Source organism: Salminus brasiliensis, chromosome 13, assembly GCF_030463535.1.
Source record: "Salminus brasiliensis chromosome 13, fSalBra1.hap2, whole genome shotgun sequence".
Taxonomy (NCBI): domain Eukaryota; kingdom Metazoa; phylum Chordata; class Actinopteri; order Characiformes; family Bryconidae; genus Salminus; species Salminus brasiliensis.
Window position 1 is genome coordinate 5,655,175 of NC_132890.1, and position 24,282 is coordinate 5,679,456.

The 24,282-nt window shown below is 42.8% G+C and overlaps 1 protein-coding gene across 3 annotated transcripts in view; it reads left to right on the forward strand.

Moving 5' to 3' along the window:
• The window catches only part of srgap1a (SLIT-ROBO Rho GTPase activating protein 1a), a 110,449-nt gene extending 87,692 nt beyond the window's left edge, over positions 1-22,757 (forward strand). For 2 of the 3 annotated variants that reach the window (XM_072694558.1, XM_072694560.1), the window contains exons 17-22: positions 355-579; positions 2,359-2,438; positions 9,961-10,141; positions 12,466-12,600; positions 15,855-16,236; positions 19,425-22,757. In XM_072694558.1, the coding sequence (XP_072550659.1) occupies positions 355-579; positions 2,359-2,438; positions 9,961-10,141; positions 12,466-12,600; positions 15,855-16,236; positions 19,425-19,811 (1,390 nt within the window). In that variant the 3' untranslated portion in view covers positions 19,812-22,757. Of the gene's footprint in view, positions 1-354; positions 580-2,358; positions 2,439-9,960; positions 10,142-12,465; positions 12,601-15,854; positions 16,301-19,424 lie in introns of all 3 variants that reach the window. The other variant, XM_072694559.1, reaches the window with a different exon arrangement.
• The last annotated feature ends 1,525 nt before the right edge of the window (positions 22,758-24,282 follow it).

The window sequence follows — 24,282 nt, forward strand, 5'->3', positions numbered from 1 at the left end:
TGTTAAAGGGGGAGGGCTAGAGTTCACTTACTTTTTCTAGCCTGCACTGTGAATGTTACTCAGTGTAGTTACTCAGTTTTTATAAGCTTAGTTAGATTGTGACTATTTGTTGACTATAATTGTTACTTGGATAACAATCAGACCACATCCAGGTCTGAAATTCAGGTCCTTTTCCCACTATATCTGCAATGTAATCCAGTTATCTTGCCTAAATCATTGCATTATTATTATTTAAGCTATTATTTAACAATTTAATAAACATATTATCTGATGAGTCATGCAACACTCTCTTGCTCCGTGGTGTGTGTGTGTGTGTATGCATCATTGTGCCTGTCTCTTGCTGTGTGCTTGCAGCCTGTCCCAGTACAGTGACGAGAACATGATGGACCCCTACAACCTGGCCATCTGTTTTGGCCCCACCCTCATGCCCACTCCAGACATTCAGGACCAGGTGTCGTGCCAGGCTCACGTCAACGAAGTCATCAAGACCATCATCATCCACCATGAGACCATCTTCCCTGATGCTAAGGAGCTGGACGGCCCCGTGTATGAGAAATGCATGGCTGGAGGAGACTACTGGTAAGGGGCGCGAGGGGTCACGGGATTGGGTTGAGTAATAGCTGATGTGTTAGCACAGTTCTGTCGGGACAAGTGAGAGGAGATTAGAGCGGAGAGTTGCCATGAGGCAAAGCTTGGGTCATTGCTTTAATAGGTCTGACTGAGAAGGCTGAAACCTGAAAAGGTTCTCAGCCCTGCTTTCAGGTTTCCAACGCATGTTAGTGTGTGTGTGTGTGTGTGTGTTCCTCAGTGTGCGATGGGCGAGCTTGAGACAGGTTCTGAGACTGAGGATTTCTTTAGGGCAATGGTTTCAAGGCCAGGTGTGTGTGCGTATAGAGGGATAGAGGCCCAGCAGGGCCTGCGCTGGCTCTGCAGTCAATAGGGGTAATTAGATGAAATGATGAGGTGTCTGTAGGAAGAGTTTTTGATGGGACAGGACGCTTTTGTTGTGAGTGGTTTAAACGCCTGCCTGAGCGAGGTGAGACAGACCGAACCGATCAGGAAAATTACAGTCATTAAGGTGAGGAAAGCTCGCCAACAAAGGAATGGTAATTCATCTGTGTGCTGCTGAAGGAGGAGCAGAGGAAGAGAATAAAGAGTGCCAGCTGTGTGTATGTGTGTGTATGTGTGTGTATGTGTGTGTGTTAGGGAAATGTATAATTCTGTCATCTTAAAGAAAACAGTCCACCTCACCCTCCATACAGTTAAAGCAAATCCCCTGCCCATATTATAGTAATTCTACACCTAAACCCAACCTTATCCTTAGCCATGTCCAATGAGAGACCCCTAATCCTAATGACCTAGTCTTAAACCTAACATTAATCCTTCTAATTTTGACCCTGTCCCTAACTCTAACCATACTAACGTTACTATACTGCCTAACGTTAAGTAACTTTAATCCTGAACCTAATCTTAACCCTCCCAACCATAACCCTAATTTAAACCCTTCTTACCTTCACCCTAAACCTAATCATAATCCTCCTAGCCCTAACTATAAACCTAATCCTAAACCTCTTTAGTCTTCTAAATTTATAACTAAACCTAACCTTAACCTCTAAACCTAATCTAAATCATCCTAACCTTAACCCTCTTAACCTTAAACCTAAATGTAATGTTAAGCCTAACCTTAATCCTAAACCCAATCTCAACCATTCTAACCTTTTGCCCTAAATATAATCATACTTTTTAACCCTCCTAACTCTTAACCCTAACCTTAACCCTAAACCCACCCCTCTCAATCTTAACCCTAACCTTTAACCTTAAAGCTAAACCTAATTTTAAACCTCGGTATCAAAATATTTTGTTAACAAGCGCACACACACACACACACACACACACACACACACACACACACACACACACACACACAAATAGAGTTGTGATCCTTCCTGTGATGCCGGGGTGTGTGGCTGGTAGTATTGAGGTGGAAGTGGCTTAGCAGAGTGTCAGTGGTAATCTGTTTGGATGTGAAGGGCATTAGTGCCTTGTGTGTGTGTGTGTGTGTGTGTGTGTGTGTGTGTGTGTGTGTGTGTGTGTGTGTGTGTGTGTGTGTGTGTGTGTGTGTGTGTGTGTGTGTGTGCGCGCCCACACTGCATCTCTGACAACATCCCAATCACCCTGACAGCAGCCTCCAGAATACTAATCACCACCTCCTTTAAGTAGCACACACACAATCCCAGAACTGTAAGGTTACCCAGTGGAGACCCTAATCAGATACCGAAAACAGGCCCAAAGTGCTGAAATGTAGCTGCTGACCTGAGTCTGGAGTCTTTCTGACCCCCTGCTGCCTCTCCTCTGCAGTGAGAGCCCCTACAGTGAGCATGGAGTGCTGGAAGAGGTGGACCATGAGGGGGGGGCAGAGACGCACACAAGCGAGGACGGTAAGTGTGCTTTCAGTGTCTAATCAAACACACTAGAGCTTACAGACTTCATATAAGAGGCAGATCATTGCTTAAAAAATAACATCAGTGACTGGTTTAGATTTCACTGATGTGTCAATGTGTAGGTTGATTGATTGATTGATTTTTATTCACTGTACTGCATTCATAATCCTACAGAAATTATTGTTATTCATGCTTCCCCCTCTAATTAGATTTCATTTCTACAGTTCAGAAAATGTAGCGTTACCAGTCTTAGGCCAACAGTTTGGGCACCCCTGAATAAATTGCATGTGTATGTGATTTCTGAGTCAACACTTATGCATATTTAGTTTGTTTGCTTAATAATAATAATAATAACAAGAATAATAATAATAATGTGGCTTGTGCAAAAATAATGGCCCATTGCTATTGTCACTTAATTACACTTAAAATGTTTGATATCCAGGCCGTTAAAACATTAATGGACTTGACCCTGATAACGATACATTTATTTATTATATATATATATATATATATATATATATATATATATATATATATATAATAGATAGATAGATAGATGGATATAAATAAATATAATTATATATAGGATAGGATAAAAGCCGATCCATTATATATAAAATTTATATAGAATCCTGATCTTTGAGCTTGGATCACCAGAACGTTGAGAAATGTTTAAAGTCTCCCCACTGCTTTTCTTTGCAGAGGTCTGGCAGCTTGGGTGTGAGTTCTCTAAATCTGTGAAACTTCCAAAAAGCTGTTAAAGAAAAGTGTTAAAAGTTTCATCAGGTGCAAAAACAAACCAGCATGCCAGCCAACGTGCTGCCTGCACACCAGCTGTTTCTCCTGGAGAGGTGTAGTAAGTGTGGAAACAAGCTGAGGGTCCCAGCGGAGGTTAGCGTCTGTGTGTAGCCTCAGTGTGTCTCATCAGACAAACTGGCAGGAAAAGGCTGTCAGAGCAATAAGCTGCCCACAATCCTACTGAAACCAGTCCTGTTTCCTGTCTGTCCGGGATCTCTGCTTCTCTCCTTGTTTGTGGGAACAGAAGGAAGTCATTTTGCTGGTTAAGGCAGATCATGTGTGATCGTTGTTCAGTTCTTCAAACCTTGATGTTTCAACCGTGATTTTATAATGAGTTCAAGAGGATGACTGAACTTCCTTAAATTAGCCCCAGTAATCCTTGACTGAGTTTTCTAAGTAGAACCATGGACAGTTAACCCTTTCTGCAAATTGAGTAAAGTGCAGGAAGCAGAGGCGTTTCTAGAGTACTTGTACTGGGGCACACTGAATTTACAGGGGCAAAGCTGTACCCCTCTGCTTGCCTAATAATATTACTATTTCATATTATTAATGTAGTTACTAATAATATGTTAATAATAATGTTAGTAATAATAACTAGTTATTATTCTTATTCTTATTCTTATTATATCGATAAAAGTACTGTCACACATGTGCGTGATATATTTCCAGTGCAATATTGTGATTATCTTTGCATCGTCAGCTCGTGTCATTTTGCAGCTAGCATAACTAAAGCCTATGCTAACATAACTGATGCTTTTGCTAGTTGAATGAATGCATTTACGTACATTTACATTTAAGGCATTTAGCAGACGCTCTTCTCCAGAGCGACTTACAAAAGTGCTTTGCTACTTAAGAAAAACCTCAGCTAGTTTGAATAGGCTAAAATTCAAAGATCCTCTAAGTTAAGACTCAACTAAACACAAGTTAATAGGGTGTCCACTCTACTATTCACCCAAGTACTCTCTGAAGAGGTGGGTCTTCAGTCTGGGTTTGAAGACAGCGAGCGACTCTGCTGTTCAGACACCCAGGGGAAGTTCATTCCACCACTTTGGTGCAGGACAGAAAAAAGGCTGGACGCTTGTCTTCTGTGCCTTTGCTTTAGAGGTGTAATATGTATTGCAGGTGGGTTATAGGGTTATAACTGGCTATTAGTAAAACATACAGCTATGAGCGATCATTACCTTCTCTGTTGTGCTGCTGACTTTCTTTTAAATATTTACAAATGTCCGTTACTTTGCTCAAAAAAAAAAACTGGCTCTGAAAGCTGAAACAATTAACTACACATTTTTGGAACGATGCTGGGGCATTATGGGAAATGTAGTGCCTGTAGTGAATGTGCATGGTGTGTCCTGTAGTTCTGCTCAGCAATCCAGAATAAAATAAATGACTTGATGGTTTACCGCTGTGATTTTAGTGGGGTACGTTATTATGCATGGGTTGGGTAATTGGAAGTCCAAATTGGGGAAAATGAAAATGGGTGGAAATTGGATTAAAAATTCTTTGTAAGATTTGTTTTTTTTTTAATTCTTTGTAAGATTTTTCTCAAAAGTTTTTGTGAATTTGTCTTTATTTGCCTCATGATTTCTTCTGATGGCATCATACAAGCCCTTTATTTACAACCATCAGTCATCATCAGCTCCTCAGGCAGCATTTCTGTGCTCAGAAGATTAGCCTGCCCTGTTCTCGTCTCGTTGCCCATTCAGACCCCATGATTCATGTTTATTTGCTCGGTCCCAGTGAATCATGTTTACATATTTATTCATCTCTCCATCAGAACCCACACAAACACTTACAAGTCAGACTTTCCATCAGCTAGCACAGATGTAGGCTATCGCTTACAAGCTCCACATGTCTGAAATCTCAGCTGCCATGGTTTTGCTCCAAATATTTTAGTCCTGGTGGGGTGTTGGGAGGAGGAGAAGGAGAGGGGGATCTTCCCAGCACAGGCTCTCAGTGGGACAGCTAGTTCAACCCCACTGACTGCTTTGCCTTGACAGAACAACTCCCTCAGGCTCTCTCCCAATTATCCACAAACTGCTAACAGTGTATTTTGTCTGCTCTTTGTGCAAAATCGACGTGCATGGGTCTGATTACTGGTATTACTGACCGCTAATCATCTCCCACAAGAGGATGTCTGATTTTCTCCTCCATGACCGCCATCAGTGTAGTAACTTTCCCCATTGGCCAGTTATGGTTGGCTGCATGAAGCATGAAGACTGCTCACGTCTGTACTGGTCCAGAAAGGGCTAGTTAGAGTGTATGTGCATGTATGTGTATGTGTCTCTGCATGCTGTGTGTCTGGGGAAGGTCTATTCGTTCGCTGTGTATTTTGGTGGTAGAACAGGGCAGAAATCCATTTGAAGCGATGCGGACCCCTGCAGTGCAGTCAGAGCCATTTGCTCATATGGGTGAAATGGAATGAACGTAGAGGGCTATTAGAGAGCAAAACACACTTTGAGGGGAGGGGGACTCTCTGCGTCTGAGTGGAAAGGCAAGGGCGAGGAAGAGAGATGACCAGCGTCCTTAGTACTTAGTACAGCCCCTATTTGCTATTCTGACCTGCTGCAAACGTAATGCATAGCCAGACACCGACTTCTAGCAGCTTTCCTAAAGGTATCTTAGCCTATTCCTCTTGAAGAATGACCTCCAGTTCTCTAAAGGTCTTGGGTTTGCAGCTGCAACCACCTTCCTCAAATCCCACCAAAGATTTTCTATGGGAAAACATCAAAGTCAGGCGCCTGTGACAACCACTCCACAGTCTTCCAAGACTCCTTCTGAAACTAAGCCTTGGTGGACTTTGAGGTATGCTTGGGTTGGAGGGTCCAGTAACACCCAGGCTTTAGCTTCCTACAGAATTTCCTGGGTCTTGATTGAGTGCATCCTGCTCTGCCACATGCCAGAGGAAGCAAAGCAGCCCCAGAGGATCACCAAGCCACCATCGTGTTTCACTGTAGGCAGGGTGTTCTTTTCAGTGTACGCTTCATTCTTCCACCTCCAGACACACCGCTGATCTGTAGGCGCAAAATGTTCCTGTTTTATCTCACAGCTCCTCAAACGCTTTGCGCTATATATAAATATATATGCATATAAATAATAAATAGACCATTTGATATGATTTAATTTGATAAAATCTATTCAAGACAAACGTACATTCTTCACCTTGTGCAGATGTCAATATATGTTTTTCCCCCATTATAGTCAATGCATCCAATGTATCTGCTGATAACATGCCTCTAGGTCAGAGTTCAATAGAATTCAGCATTGATTTACAGTACATGGCCTGTTTAAAGCTCTGCGTGCATGTGAGCTGGAAAAATCACAGTTCGAGCCGTTTGTCTTCAGTTGGACCACATAGCACGAGTCATTAGGTCCCCTCGAGGTCAGCAGCAAGCCCATATGGCCATGTGTGGTAGACTGGAGGCAGTGGAGAGTGCAGTAGAGCAGGGACTACACACTATCTGTGGTTGGCAGAGTCAATGCCATGGGCTTTTTAGCACTGATTAATGAATGCAATTCACTCATTTGGAATTATTCTATGGGAATTAGATTGTTAATCTGCTGGTTTTCAGGTGTTAAAATGATGACCACATGAGTGGACCAGCAGGAGAGTCATTTGCCAAAAGGGGTTAGGTTTTGACCCTGTTTGAAAAGAAGGAAGGGGCCTTAAAGTTTATATTAATTTTGATATTTTTGGGCGCTCCGAGTGGCCCATCGGTCTGTTGCCACTTTGCCATCCGTGGCTTGAGTCGGAGAGAGCACAATTGGTTGGGTAGATTGCACTATCTACCCTCATTGAACAAAAGTGTGGCGTAGCAGCTGGGGACCCGGCTCCTCTGAGTGTTTTGGCTGCCCAGCTCTGTTGCAATGGTGGCAGTTCAAAAGGAGGCGGTGAGCTGGCTTTGCATGTATCGCTACAAATGGGTGGGTTAATTTGCAGTACTAAATTGGGTGAAAAAGGGGAAAATTCAATAAACAAAGTAATTGGACACAATAAGTACACAATACATTCTGTGTAATTTGTTTTTGTAAATTGTAATGAGTTTTTTTTTTTTCTCACAATGTGGCGTTTCTCCAAGCGATTAGCTCCATATGATGATATACCGCTCTTTCTGTGCCTTAATACATAAACCCAGACAAGGTCAAACAAATTACACAACTGTAGACATGTGTTGCCAACCAGATGTTTTACAAATACAGGGAAAGTTTCTGCTCACTATGAATAAACTCCTGCTGACCGGTGTGTTAGGCCTCCACCTGCAGGGCTGCCTCTGGCAATGTGTATTCAATACTGCTCAGCCCTGCCAGCTCACTGCTGAGTGCTGAGTGGAGAGGCCAGTTCAGGACATGCAGTGAGTAAGTATGTCCATCACACTCACTCACTAACGTCCAAGATAACAGAGTAGAGGCCGTGACTGAAACATACATGTGTATCGACCCCACCCCCCGTCACATTTATTAACAGAGTGCCTGACCTCAGACAGGGCCTATTAACTGAGACAGAGCACATTCTTCCTCGTCACGTCCCGCTGACTGGTTCTGTCTGAGGAGTGAGAGACAAATCACACCAAGAGAAAAAGACTCTTCTGCTCGTTCTAAGGTAGACTCGGGTTTGTCCAGTAGGCTTTGTAGGCTGCAGCCCTGACCCCAGCCACCAAAGAGCTCTACTGGGGATTTGAGAGTGCAGGTTATGAGGCCACCAAGCAAAAAAATGGGGTTCCTGATGACCTTGTTAAATATTTCCTACCCTAATCATCCAAATGCCCACCTCAGGAGGACGTTGTGGTCCTGCTTGATCGTATCTCTGGAAATGGTACCTACAAGCTCTAGCCACCAAGAAGCCCTGAAGCTATTGGTTCCATAAAAGGTCCTATATATAAAATTGGTTCCACAAATTCTCAAATTGTGAATAACCCTTTAAATGAAGGCAAAGAACCTTCACTTTATGTAAGGAACCAAAATTCTTCCATGGCATCGCTCAGGTGAAAGGGTTAATCCAGGGCTTGCTTTCAGGGATGTAGCTACTGGGATACAGGGATTGTGGCTTGTGTGACCACCCAACAAAAAGCTGGAATTCTTCATGTTTCCTACCCTACTTATCCACATTCCCAGTCCAGGAGGACATTGTGGTAACACTGCTGCTTGATGGTATCTCTAGATGGTATCTCTGGAGCTATTGGTTCCATAAAAGATCATGTTTTTTAATAGAGATTTAAATGTGAGGTAGTTTTAAAGGTCTGAAGAACCAACCTAAAGGTTCTTCACTCATACATGTGTATTACAAACATGGTCCTTTATAGAACCCCAGTTTTTTTAGTAGTATAGGATGCAGAAGCCTAGCTGGAGTTGTCCATGGTTCCAGGATACCTCAGTGTGTAGTGCTGGTTGTGTTCTGGCCACCCAATAAAACTTCTGAGTGCCTTCTGACCGTGTTGCATGTTGCCCACCCTACCTACTTACCCAACTGCCCACCCCAGGTATCTCAATATCTCTGAAATAGGAACTTTATACAAGGAAGTAGTTTGAAGCTTCAAGTTTTCATGGTTCCTTCTGCCACATTGTGTGAATCTGGTTGTGAGGGTGTGAGTGGTGTGTAGGTAGCAGCAGTGAAGTCACCGCCAAGGGACCCCCTGTCTGACTTAATGGGGTTTGGGAGATAAAGGAGCAGCAGCTATTTTTAGCCCTGCTTTTCACTTGCCCAGCCCTCATTGGCTGTGCTGCCTCGCTGCTGTACACCTAAGACTCTGCCATTTATTTTTTTATTTATTTTTTTTTTAATCCCATTTTTTCATGGTTGCTTTTTTTAAAACTTGGTTCCTATTTTTGTTCTGCTCAGAACAACAGTAGCAGTAAATGCACGGTGAGCAACAAATGGTTTTGATATTCCAGCACAGTGCTGCTCGCTGCTCGCTCCTCTGCGGACCGTGATGTATTGGGTTGGAGCGCAGTCTCTGAGGGCTCCTGATCGCAGCCAGGACGCGATGCAAATGTGACAGCTCAGGATGGGAACAGCCAGTGCTGCCAGGACTGCTGCTACTTTACATGCATCGAAGCCCTCTGTCGCTCTAATGAGTCCTTACATAAAGAGGGTCAGCGCAGCAATGGCACAACCCGAGGCCGGTTATTGAATTCGGTAGCAGCGCTGCATTCACACACCTTTATTTAAACACTGATTTCTAATAATATGCATTTCACACTCTACAGCAGGGCGGCACTGGCGCTGTGCGGGGTGGCGTGAACTGTATGGATTTATTCCACGTGGCTTCTATAAATATCCTCCACAGTGCCTGGATGATTCTCCCTGTTGTCCCTTCAGAGATCATGTGGGGTTTGTCACCACCGCTGAAATCAGTGGATGCAATCATGCGAGCAAGCTGATTGATTCTTCTCAGGATCTAATTGGCTAATCTAAGTGTCAGATCTTCCTATGCTACCATTTTCTTCAGTGAATTAAGCTTTTTTGGGGCAGGCCACTGTAGGTCCAGTGGTCCAATTTCCTGTAGATGTCTTTGACAGTGGTGGTCATGAGAACCAGGGGCAATAATTACAAAGCAAATGCAGACATTTTAAAAAGAAAATACAGTTATTAACTTAATTTCTATGAACATGAGATTATGAGAGGCCCATGTATAAACTCTTGTGAGTGGTGAGTCAGTTGTATATCTGTATATCATTTATAGAAGACTGTTCAAATAACAGTGGCTTGCCTGTTTTTGTGTCGCAGAGGGCGAACCCATCGAAGCCATCGCCAAGTTTGACTATGTGGGCCGCTCTGCCCGTGAGCTGTCCTTCAAGAAGGGGGCGTCTCTGCTTCTGTACCAGCGGGCTTCAGAAGACTGGTGGGAGGGCAGGCACAACGGCATCGATGGCTTGGTGCCTCATCAGTACATTGTGGTGCAGGACATGTAAGTATGAGCTGCAGAAGATCCCACTGCTCTAGATGCTGTAATGATGAAGTGCTTTTACCTTGGTCTAAATTCAGGACACTGGACACCAGAACATGGACATATGTTGTGTGGCCATTATTGCAGCTTGCAGGATCCACTAATCAAACACATGCTTGTTGCAGACTTGGCTCATGCAGTCAGACACTGGAATTTTTATATTTAAAACCGTCCAGCAGCTGAAATTCCTTTCGTCTGTGCTCCAAGAGTCGGCCACATTTGCAGACTTGGAGCTACATTGGATCAAAGCTGCTTGTGAAGATCCCTGTTGTCTCTCTGGATATCACGGCCATTGTAGAGTAGATCAGGTAGATCTTCCTTCGATCATCCAGAAGCAAAACTGAAAGTTCTTCACCTTGTTTTTCCTTTGCAAGTCATTCCCGCCTCTACCTGACATTCACATCTTCTCAGGTTAACCCCTTACATCCTAGCTTTATTGTACAGCCATTAATGCAATCCTAATGCAGAGACTACTGTGAATAATTTGGTAACTGTTTAGTTTTACTGTTGGTGTCCTGGAGTCCCACAGGGGGCCTGTGAAACTGTTGTTGATTATTCCAGTAATGTAGTAAAGAGAGTGATAAAGTCCGGTCTAAGGGGTTAAAGGAGCGGCAGAATGAGGTTATCCCACCAGAAACCCTCTCAGAGCTTCGCCTCCCGTTTGTTCATCTTGGCAGCGGTGGGGGTGCTATTTCAGTACATTACTGCAGCTCACTCCACTCTGAACTCTTCCTTAAACAAATCCCGTGGCTATGACAACTGCTGCCCAGACAGTCTTTGCCGCATAATCAACAGATCAGATCTGTTGCTGAGAGGGCAAATCTAATGGATCCAGGCAAAGGGCCCAGGGATGCCAGATCCAGAGAAAAGCCATGCCTTCATTTTTATTTTTTTGTGTGTGTGCATCAATAATTCATGCTGTGGCTCGCTGCTGATGTGTGTGTTCTTAGATAATGGAGGTGAGGGTGAGAGATTTTACAGGCCAGCCTGCGGTGGGCAGAAGGCAGATGATGTCAGGCACTCTGTCCAGTAATGAGCTACTTTTAGAGGCAGAGGAAGCCTGTGGGATGGCTCCCCCACAGACAGGATATCCTCCATGCGTTTAGAGCCAGGAGTGCACTGATACCAAGTGAAGATACAGCTCTCAAGATACCATTACTGACTTGGTGCTCTACAAAACTGGCCACACAGCAGACGAAACTGCTGAATTACAGCAATCGGTGCCATAACAGTGAATTTCAGTGAGTTTTTTGACTTTACAGTTCTAGCCTGAATTAGTTTAAGTACTATGGCTCTAGGGCTCCACTGAACTACAACCATAGCCATAATGTCCGAAGGGAGATAATTTGGATGAACTGGCATCTACAAACTCATTAGATATAAATATTAGACATTATATACGCTATATGTCCAAATGTCTGTGGACACCCCTTCTGCACCCCTTTGTGAACACAGATGTACAAATGCGCACACAGACACACGCACAGCTTGTCCAGTCCCTAGTCCAGTCCCTGAATACTGTTAATACAATAGGACTCTTTGGAGCAGATAAGCATTAACCTATTAGCACGATGCCTAATGCCAGACACGGGCTAGATGTGTAGCTATTCAGGCTTCCTGGGAGTTGAAACCCTCTGAAAATCTCTTTAAGAGCAAAGCATGAAATCATCCAGGAAGTGACAAAAACAAAACAGGAAGGACATCTAAAGGACTGCAGGCCCCTCTTGTCTCAGCGAAGTCAGATCAGTGTTCACGACTAAAGTTAAGGGGTGAGGGGGACGTCTAGATGACCCTCCTGGAGTTCTGGAAGGCTATTATTTGGACCAATAATCCTAAAGTAGAGACTTTTGTTGACGTGAGCCCTCATTATAAACGGCACTTTTTTACCAACTGTGAAGCATGGTGGGGGTAGTGCGAGTATTGTGACCTGGACGCCTTGCTGCCATTGAGGGGCTATGAATTCTGCTCTGTATTAGAGAATCTTCAAGAGAGTGTCAGGTCAACTGTAAACTGCAAGCAGCTATCAAAAGGAAAGGCACATGTGAAATGTCTCACACAATTATATTCAGATTAGTACACATCCACCACACACAGAGCTTCGAGACTGGTGCACTTTTCAGTTAATGGTCATACAATGGTCAGAAAGTACATAGTTGGATTGCTCGTTGTGGCTGAAGTGAATGCATTACCATAGCAGCTTCATGACCGTGTTAGTGTTATTGTTCTTGTTCGTCATCAGCTGGAACCACAGAGGCTTGATTCTCTTCCTGTGATTTGTGATTCAGGGACGATACCTTCTCAGACACGCTGAGTCAGAAGGCTGACAGCGAGGCCAGCAGTGGGCACGGAGGAGATGAAAAGTGCTCCAGCAGAGAGTTGGGTTCTCCTACAGATAGATTACCTGATGCTTACATCAGCAGGTAAGACAATCTCACCCTTACACCTATTCAGTCCTGTTCAGTTCGGGTAAACTTTGTCAGTATTCCTGCACGGCATTATGAAATACGCTCTGCATGATGCATCAAACATGATACACACACAATACAGTAAAATACAGTGGAATACAGTGATCCAGTCACATACTACAATATTGGACATTCTGACAGTAGTAGTAAACATATGATACCTACACTATATGTCCAAACGTTTCCAGACACCCCTTTTAGTTCATATACTACATGTTCACCATGCCTAATGCCAGGCATCAGCTAGTGGAGTATTAACCCCTAGCATTGCACTGTGGAGCTCTGGAGTAATGGAGTACATCGGTATATGACCATAATAACTGAATGCAATCAATTTTTCCAATCTAGAGCAAAGCCACCATCATGTATAATGTCTTCCCAATAGAATAGGACTCTATTAAGCACATAAACTTGAACCTGTTGGCACCATCTCTAATGCCAGGCGTGGGTTAGAGGGGTAATAAAACCTCCCAGCAGCAGTTGCTGAAATGATGGATGGTGCTCCATCCAATACTTTTAGGATAAGTTGAGTAGTTGGGAGTACTCCATAGGTACATAATACATAGGTACTCCAACAAAAGCAGGATAAATAAATTTCTAATACCCTTGATTTCAGTAAAAAACAATGAGTGAGTAGGTGTCCTTATACTTTTGTCCTAATAGTATATATAACGGTAGTACCCGGACAGTGGTTATATGGTATTTAGTTGTCATGAGGTGCGGCCATATCTCCCATTGTACAGCTTACTATACAGCTCTCGGTCTAAAATCTCCTGTAAGGCTTTTACTGACCACCTTAATGAACATGCAATACAAACAAATCACAACGACAGTGGTGGGCCAGCCTGTGCTTCCTCTCATTTCACCCACACCACCCATTCAGCTGGCTTTTAACTGCTCAGTCCTGGTGCATCAGAAATCTGAGGTAATGAGAGTGAACTACCAACTTGCATGTAGATATGAATCAGTTCAGAGTAATTCATATTTACCAGCTTATTCATCTCCTCACTGTTTATTCCCTCATATTATTAGATATACGGAAGCCCACTTCATTCAGGCGTGCTCCTCATTTTTAACCTCCTGCCCTGCAGTTCTGCAGTTAGTCCTTCTATCTCTCTCCTTCTCTTCTGAGACTTGCAGCAATGTCTCCTCCCTCCTAAATCATTCATCACATTTGTCTTTATTTAGATTTTCTCCTCCTTCCATGAATCCAGTTAAGATCATGCTTTCTGCAGCATAGCAAGACCTTCCAGTCGGGCTGAGCGGAGTGCAAAAAAACAAGTACAATTAAAGCAATCAGTTTATTAAGTGTAGTTTTCCGACCACAAATCATCCTCATCTAGATGTTCATGGTGTTCCTGGTAGAGAGAAGAGTCCACTAGTCAAGTTAGTGGAGCAGGACAGTTAACAGACTTGCATCTGCGGTGTCTAGCTGATGGTTTCACCTACATGTTTTAGGCTAAGGGGTTCACAAGCAATACGGCTTACTTTAGGTCCACCCTTTGGTTGGACTAGTGATTTGGCAGGTGTTTGATGTCGGTCAAACAAGTTTTCATAGTTTCCATAAGCTTGTTTTCATGGCTTGCCTCAAAGAGTCAGTGCTTGTTTGCGAATTCTCCAAAAGCAGAGCCTCAAAGTGCTGCGGGAGAGTCTTGCTGCAGTGTAGGGCACGCCCTGCTGGTCAGGAAAGTGCATTACACATTACTTCAAGTGCTGGTCTCAGATCAGCAGCCAACCAGCTTTAGCCACCATTCCTGGATTTACACTAATCCAGAGCATCATCGCTGTCACGCAAAACCTTGTATCTCCAAAACAGCAGTTTTACAGGAGAAGGAGCATTTCTGTTGGTCTGTTCATAAAGCGTCAGATTCAAAGTTAGTCAAAAATTTAAAAATGACATAACATAAGTGAACCTCTGCTTCTCTTGTAGAATCTGGAATCTATGACAAATATATAAAGGCTTATTGTAACAAGCATCATTCATCATACCATCAGAATAAACACAAGCAGCTTTTATGAGAATTAGCAGCCTAATTGGAAAAAAGCTGTAGGCTTTTGTCGTTTGTCATAAAAGCCTTATGTGAAGCCTAAAGGGTTAAACAGTAGTAGCCTAACTTTTAACCTTATTAATATTATTATATATTATAGCAAGTGAACCTGTTAAGCAGCTTTGCTATTAAACAATAATCGTCAACCACCTCCTGAACTGTCAGAGCGGTTATGAAAGCATGAACAGTTTTCATTATCTGTGAATTAAGACGACACCCATTAAGGGTCAGATTAGGCAGTAATGATGGGAAGGCAGCTTCTCTCTAATTGACACAATTAACCACATAGCATTTATATGAGAGCACAAAGTGGCATTTTAACTGATTGTATTTATTAGTCAAAACATCATTCGCGACTTGAGAGAGGAGGCGTTTAGGATATGCAACATTAGGCTAGCTGCTGCGATTGTTATGAACAAACTGTGTTATAAACTGGCTGAGGTCGTAATGCACTTGTAATGCAATGCCTAGTTATAGTGTTGGTTTGCTGCAGGCGCTAAATGTACAGAATCAATCATACAGTGTTTCGATCTGTATTTTTTTATTTTTCCTGATTTGTTTTTATGGTGAAAAATGACAAACATGGCAGAATTTGACCAAAATGTAAAAACAAATATTTTGTGTATATATATATATATATATATATATATATATATATATATATATGTTTTTTTTGTTTTGTTTTTTTTATTGTTATTTATTTCCAAGTCCTTTTGGAGCATTTCTATTGGTATTTAGTGATAGTTTAGGTGCAGTGCAAAGACAATAGACAAAACAGAAGACAGGACACATAGACATTACATACAATAGACAGTAGATGGGTATTAATAAAATAAGGATATCCATGTACAGTGTTTTTGCAGTAAGACAGAGATGCTAAAACTAAATTATTATACTATTAAGTAAACTGTATGGATACGCTGGCTGAATTTGAATATGAACAATGGCAAAATTAGAATTTGTCAAAAAAAAGTAAAGGAAAATAAATATGGAGATGATTGCTTGACAGTGACTATATGTCCAGAGTGTATCTTTAGCACATTTAGATCATAATAATACAGTATAACAGTAAACAATTACAATATACTGTCATTCACTGGCAGTAACTGTGATTTCTAAGGGTTAAATATTTACATATTGACACATTACCTTCCCCCCCAGCCGTCACAGAAAGAGGAGCGATCCCCCAACCCGCAGGCCTCCGGCACGGCCCAGTGACGCCCACTGCATGGTTCATCCCTCCCAGAGTCACAGTAGTCATGGCAACCACAGCAGCCACAGCAGCCATGGTAACCAGGACCGGGGTTCCCCGGTGCTGGGACACTACAGTCCACGGGAGCTGCTGCGGGGGCGGGGCCCCGTGCCCATGGACAGTCCCGAGAGACGCAGGCGCATGGGCCACGGCAGCCTGACCAACATCAGCCGTCACGAGTCCCTGAAGAAGCTGGAGAGCCCCCCCATCCGCCGGTCCACCTCCTCGGGCCAGTACACGGGCTTCTCCGAGTCGCACGGCAAGGGTTTGGACCCAGAGAGCATCGCACAGGTCAGCGGGAGGCGAGCGACGACGCCCCTCACACCATGCGCTGCAGGCCCTGCCCTGTAACATAGTCAGTGACTGCCTCCTGTTACTAATGATTCACTGCTCCAGTACACACACACACACACACACACACACACATCTCACAAGTAAATACGAACACAACATCCAAGCTACATTCAGAGCACAGAGAAGTCTAGGGGACTCAAATGAGCCCATATTGATGTTCTGAATGTGTCCACACTTAATTAGTACTAGGTACCTACTCTATCAATAACTAGATACTTTTCAGTAACTACTAATTATTCACTAAGTACTAATTATTTAGTAGCGATCAATTCATTAATTACAAAGTATTTTGTTAAATATATTAATTTTGTTCCTACTAATTATTCAGTACTTACTCTTTATCAATAAGCAGTAATAGTATTTTTTTTTCAACTACTAATTATTCAGTGTCCACTAATTATTTACTAAGTACTAATGATTTAGTAAGAATTATTTAGCATATACTAATGATGTATAAAGTAACTACGAATTATTAGGTTAATTATTCAATAAAATTATTCTAACATATTAATTTTGTTCCTACTAATTATTTAGTAGCTACTATTTTTTAGTATCTACTCTTTATCAATAAGCAGTAACTTTTAAGTATTTTTTTAATAACTACTAATTATTTAGTATCACCTAATTATTTACTACTAATTAAGTATGAATTATTTAGTAAGAATTATTCAGCATATACTAATGATGTATAAATTAACTACAACAAGTTAAAAAGTTACATTCTGTACTCTGCAATATTTTTTATTTATTATTATCCAATAAGTAGTTCTAACTCCTAACTATTCTGATCTTTTTTAGTAGTAGGTATATAGTATATACTAATTATTCAGAATCTACTTGTTATTCAGTGCCTATGAATTATCCAGTAAGTACTAATCTACTGTGAAACTTATATGCAGCTTGTCATTTGAGGTATGTGCAACATACAGGCCTCTTAAAGAGTTAATAACTTTAATTATCTGTCTTTGGATTAAAAAGGTGAATTTCAGGTCATCATCACATTATATATGCACACTGTAAACATACGGTATATACAAGGTGTCCCCAAGCTGGGCTCTCTACACACAGTAGAGTAGTTTCATGCTGGGATGGGTTTTCAGTCGTGAAACATCCCATTATATCAGGCCCTGTCCATGCCACTGGTCCATTTGTGTCCTAGTCCATCTGCATAGTGTATTGCAGATGGTCAGATCATTAGCAATATCCTGTGTGGAGTGGGGTGGTGTCGTGTCTCGTGTGTGTGCTGTATATGCATGACGGAGACCTGTCACATGGAGCCGGTGCTGTTGGACAGGCAGTGCAGGGCCTGGAGAATGTCGAGTAATGCTGTATAATTAGCTCTGATTCTTGCTGGGCTTTCATTAGCATATCAGTAATGAGAGGAAGAGACGGTGCTGATGATGACGGTGAGCTCCAGCAGCAGCTGGTGCAGTACACTAATGACAACAGCGGAGTTCAGACAGAGGACACTCCCTGAATCCATTACCTTACTGTCAGCTGGGAGTTGGTTTTTTCTTCTGAGTTTGCAGAGATCTCAGGAGTGATGTACAGTCTGTACCGCACGATTTGTTGTAATTTTTTTAAATGCACAACATTTGCTTCAACATCCAATTAAACAGCACTAATTAGAGTGTTTTTAATAAAGGTGCAGTTGGTCAGTGTGTATGTGTATTTAACCCGAGGATCGTTGGTTCGAATCCCGGGGTCATGCGGCTTGCCATCAGCAGCCAGAGTCAGAGGGAGCACAATTGGCCTTGCTCTCTCAGGGGTGGCACTTCCTCTTAGTGTGATGCTGATCAGCACAGGCATCTCTTAGCTGTTGTATCTTAGCTGGAGCTGGGGAGCCACGTTTTCCTCCGAATGTGCTGCCTAGCTGATTCAGCAGCAGTTTGAAAAGACGCTGTGCTAGTGATAAGGGGAGTTCACATGAATGGGCATTAGGTAATTGGCCTTCCAAATTGGGTTGAAAATGAAATAAAAAAATGAATAAAATCACAATAACAATAAAATCTTGTCATATTGTCATACTGAGTGTATTATGACTGTTGCCAGTACTCTAGCTCACAACTGTACAACTGCACTTAAAAAAAATGATTATGTCCAGTTATACACAGCCTGAGTGTATTGTAGCTGCATAAGCTGCACAGTAACATGAAGCATATTTAATAGAAGCCCACCATTTAAATACCTCATAGTTTTTCTTATTTTCTCTCCTAAGTAGTTTCTTGCCAATGATTAATTGTACTCTTAACACCTCTAAAAATAAAGGTGCTTTAAATGTGACTGTGAGCGAAGCCACTGAAGAACCGCTGTTGCTCCATAAAGAACCATGCTTGTAATAGTGTGAGCGAGAGTGTGAAGAACCTTCAAATTGAGAAAGGACCTTTAGATCAAGTAGTGTTTCCTCAGGCCACTTTTAGGTCACTTCACCCTCATACAACTGCTTTAAACGTGTCACTGTATGCATTTTGAAGTATTTTGACCTAATGAGACTAATCACCACTTATATGTAATTGACTAATCACTGCAGCACTGGTGTATAGTACACTATATGTCCTAATATGTGTGGACACTCCTACTAATGAATGCATTCTGCTACTTTAAGATGTGCAAATGCATACACACACACACCCTCTGTGGAGCAGATAATAAACATGAACCTATTGGCACCATGCTGCCTAATGCCAGACGTGGGCTAGAGGGCTATAAAGCCCCCCAGCATTGAGCTGTGGAGCAGTGGAAGAACTGTGTTCTCTGGAATGCTGATGCTCCTTTATCCAGTACCTTTGGGATGCGGTGGGGAGTTGAGGATGAGGTGGGGTGGTGATCATCCAACATCCTGACCTTACTCACAACCTTGCCGTTGAGTACAATCAAATCCTCACAGCAATGCTCCTCCAAAATCTAGTAGAAAGGCTTCTTCCTTGGACAGTAGAGACAGTTACTCCAACAAGAGCAGGATAGACTCTTTTTAATACCCTTAATTTCAGGAGAAACCATAAATGAGCAGGTGTCCCAATACTTTTGTCCATAGATTGTATTTTATATGCCTGTGCGTAAAACAAGTCCCAGTTTATCGTTTAATGCACAGCGTTTGACGTCTTTCTCCTTCCTTCTCTCACTAGGACATAGAGGAGACTATGAACACGGCTCTGAATGAACTTCGGGAGTTGGAGAGGCAGAGCTCGGCCAAACACGCTCCTGATGTGGTGCTGGACACCCTGGAGCAGATGAAGAACGCTCCCACGCCGGCCAGCTCCAGCGAGTCTCTGAGTCAGCTGCCCGCCCTGCTGCTGCGTCCGGCCGCCGCTGACCCACCCATGCGCCGCTCCATCAGCTCCTCCAGCGACACCATGAGCACCTTCAAGCCCGCCGCCACCCCTCGCATGGGCGTGCAGCTTAAGCCCCCCGCCCTAAGGCCCAAGCCCATGGTTGTGCTGCCCAAGGCTGGTCCGGCTCAGCCTCCGGCACCCCCTCCCCACGATCCACTGGACAAGTCCTGCACCATGTGAGCCAGAACCTGGGCGGCCCTAGAGAGAGATAGAGGTAGAGAAAGACAAACGAAGAACCACAGGAAGACTTAGCACAGCAAAGGGAAACTTCAAACCTAGCAGCAGCCAGCAGGGGGTGCAGGACTTTTAGAGGATTTTAATGCCACTGAACCTTCTTTCGGCGCTCACATACAGTCATATACAGTTAGAACTCCCTCTGTGTAACACCCTTTGCGTATTTTACAAGAAAACTGGACTACATCCTGTCTTACAGCTCCAGACTCAGGCCATGAGCCTACAGCATGAGCCGAAGCACTCATCTGACTCACCTGGAGCTTTGGAATCCAGCTCAGAACGGGACAGGGAGGAGATTGTTTACGTAGTAGTGTAAGCTATTATATGTGCTAATAATAATTATACAGGTCAATATAATAAACTGTAATGAAGACAACACAGCCGTGGACAGTCAAGATACACGTTTTCGGGATTCAAGGTTGTACTTTATTTTTTTTTAGATGTGAACTATCGTCTCCAACAACAGCAACAAACCGAGCCGTTCTTGGATCAGATGCGGTTTACAGAAAGCAGTTCACATGATGTTCATCTGATCACCTGATGTTCGTCTCACATGTACATAAAACATCTTAGGTTCTTCTTCTGTAATTCTCAGCGTGAAGAGATGAAGAAATTAGAACTAGATCAAGAAGCTCTGATTTAAAGCAAGCAACAAATCACAAAGGCTTCCTGTGTGGTTAGAAGAACTGTGTGTGTGTGTGTGTGTGTTGGTAGTGTGTATCCAGTAGAGCACTGCTAAATGTGAACTATACAGAACTACGAGTAAGCAGGGTCTGTTGTTTCTCAGTTTACAGCCTTTGGATTGTGGGAGTTGCAGTTTCTGTGTTGCAGGTGGCCCTGGGCCGTGTGGTGGAGGAGTTAATAGTCAGTGAATGTGGTGACTGGTAAGAAAGCAGCACTGCCACATGAAATACTGAGCTAGAAAAGCTGCTATTTTCTCATTCTGAAAGGCAGTTTTGGCTTTTTTTTTCGGCCAAGCGACTAATATGTAAGTGTGTGCAGGGCTTTACTTTGAATATTCTATTTTTGATAGTAATCATAGTAATGATATGTATATGCGCAGGTATCGTCCATGAGAGTTAAATAACCTTGGTTTGCCTAATAAAGCAAGAGTTTCTCATTGTAGTGCTTTTAACTAAGTTTCCTGTTGACTGAAATGGAGACGTTTAGGATATAAAACGCAATACTGTCTGTTTTGCTTTCTCAGAATTTGTTATTACTAGAAAAGCCCAATATCTCCACAGTTTTAGAGTTCAGAACAGTCATTTCCAGTCTAAATGCAGTGTGAAGTGGTCTCACACATGGTCCAATTATGAGCCAGAAAGAAAGGGGCACTCAACACATGCACTGCTCATCGCTACGGTACAGAACATCACTCCCATCACTGTTCACAACTCTCTCGCCCACTCTTACTTCCTTTCACACTCTCAGAATTAAGATCTCTTAGCTTTAGAGCATGACTTGCGATGCTTTTTTTTTTTTTTTTAGTTGATATGCAAATAATTTTGTAAAGTCTTTTAGAGAAGACTCGAGGCAATATTTCTGTAGTTTCACCAAACAAAAGGAATCATGCCAATAGCCATGGACTCGCCGACTGTTACTGTAAAAAGTAAAAAAAAAAATAAAAAAAAATCCTATTATCATCCCGCTTCTACTTGTGTGTCAGTGTTGGGATCCGGTCTGAGACAGATAACTGCCTAATGTCTAAAACTGCTAACAGCTCTTAAATCAGCATGTTTAAAAAACTCGAAATGTGTTCCTCTTAAACCTATATACACCGATCAGCCATTACATTAAAACCACCTGACTTATATTATGTAGGTTCCCCCTCGAGCCACCGAAACAGCTCTGATGCTACGAGACCTCTGATGCTTCCTGTGATATCTGGCACCAAGACGTTAGCAGCAGATCCTTTAAGTCGTGTAAGCTGTGAAGTGGGTGGGGCCTCCATTGATCGCATCAATGAGCCTTAGGTGCTAATGACCCTGTTGCTGGGTGAACGGTTGTCCATCCTTGGAGTACTTTTGTTAGGTACTGACCACTGCATATTAGGAAGACCTCACAATACCCGCCTGATGGTTTTGGAGGTATTCTGGTCCATCACAATTTGGCCTTTGTCAAAGTGACAGTCTTCACCTCTCCTGCAAGTGGTTTTAATGTTATGGCTGATTTGTGTCACGAAGGGTAGGCAAGGTAGGCAGTTAGTTGCTAATTCCTGAAGCAGAGTTATTGGCATAGGTTGAGCACAAGTAAGTCAGAGTGGGGTGTGTGTGTATGTGTGTATGTGTGTGTGTGTTTGTACTGATAACCATATATCATGTGCTTATATAGAAAATTAAGTTTATGTACATGTAAGAAATGTCAAGGGAAATTAAAGTAATACTTGTCTTATGATGTATATTGAACCATAATTTTGCCTTTTAAATGACTAACTGTTGAATTCTGATGATTTAACATTTGAATATAGCTTCTTTTTTATTGTATGATGGTGTACAGTGCATTGCAGACTGAAAAGGCTTTATTATTAGATGTGTATTTGTGTCAGGGTTTCTTTTGGACCTTGAAAAACCCATTTCTCCCTACACGACATCTGTGCGCAGTAGCAGAACCGTCACTTGATTGCTGTCCTCTCAGTGTGTCCATGTACGTCTGTAGTATGGACTTGTGAAAGTGCCTTTAAAAGCTGTTTTAGAGGAACTTCAAACCTATGTCCTCCGTGCTGTTGCGTTCGTGCTCCAGACCCCGTGCAGTGCATAGGAAAAGACAGTGAATGCATTAATAATCAGTCAGAATGATCAAAGAAAGATACCGCTTCTTCATTGTGACATTGCACTTTTATGTATAGGACTGTATATTTGGCATGTAACATCCTAACCTAGTGGTAGAGCTCTGTAGGGGGGGTGGGATGTGGGGGAATGGGGGATGGGGGATGTTCCCTGAATTGTGTATTTCTAATAAAGATCTTAGTTTGGTGAGTTCGTTGTTGTCTTGTGGCGTCATTTCCTAAGCTCATTCGTCACAGTGCTCATTTCAGGGCTTGATTGACAGCTGTGTCGAAAGTGAAAATGCAACAACCTCCTAACCTTTAAAGGGGGCGTATGGGAAAACTCACTGTACACAACCCTGTCAGTATTTTGTGAAGAGGAGAGGAAAACTCAGCCAGCTTATTATGATCATGTGAGTAGCTCCACCCACTAGCGGCGTTTTAAAAGACAGCCACAGGTCAAAAATTGTCAGGTTATGGGTTATGGGATTCGAAAATGTAGCACGGCTGCCAGAAAATTCAACTACAGATGGTAGAGAAGGAAAATAATGACCAGCATTGTGAGTCTGTATCCTGATTTGAGTAGCTGGAAACCTAAGGACAGAAAGGCAGGTACAGCGGAATACAGCTGGGAGTGAGAGATGTGAACTCAAGGTGAAGTAAATAGTAGCTAGCAAGTGCAAATAGTGACGATTAAAAAATTAAAGAGTCTGTGCCCTGTTCACTATTCCCTGTGTAGGAAGATCTAGCACTAATATATATATATAGGGAACTGCATTTGAGCAGTCTGAACGCCACAAATCTGAACGTGTAAAAGGTTTGACAGAATAGCAAGAACACAAGATAAACATGGATTTATTAAAGTGGAGTTATGAAATAACTCATTTTTGGGAGAAGGAACATGCCTGAAGCCCCTCCTCCCTAATCCGACATCCTAGAAACTCCATCTCTACCATGTTAATCTTGGCAAACCTCCACCACCCCATCCCCTCCCCTTTAACACTGTCATCCTGGCTCTTACGTTTACAGCATTTAGCTGACGCTCTTCTCCAGAGCAACTTACAAGGTTACTCGTATTACAGGGGTGGGCCAATGAAGTGTTAGGAGTCTTGCCCAAGAACTCTTATTGGTGTAGTGCAGCATAGTCACCCAGATCGGGAATCGAACCCCAGTCTCCCACATGGTGTGGTATCTCACTGGCAGATAGTGGTGTTATCTGTTGCGCCACACCAACCACTGTTACCTCAAAGCAGAAGCCACTTGAGCTCCAGCCCAAACATGTCTCCCCTGTCCTACAGTCTTCTCCCAAATTGCAGAAGACATGGTCCAACCTCGCAAAGTCATCAATAAAACATTCATCACAAATTAAATAAAAGCATATCTTTTCTTCTTGTTCTGCTGAGGTACACCGTCCCCAGGTCTACCTCGAAGAAGCGTGCAAATTTCCAACACAAACAACACAAGGAATTATGGGTCCATGTTTGGTAGGGGACATCATTTGCATTGTGGGATCGTCATTGTAGTGCACTGAACACTCTGCACTACGATTTTGGACACCACTGCAATGGAGGAACCCCAACGAAGTGCACTATATAGTGAATATAGCATGGGTTAGTACACAGCGTAAGGGGAGAGAGCTCATTAGAAATGGTG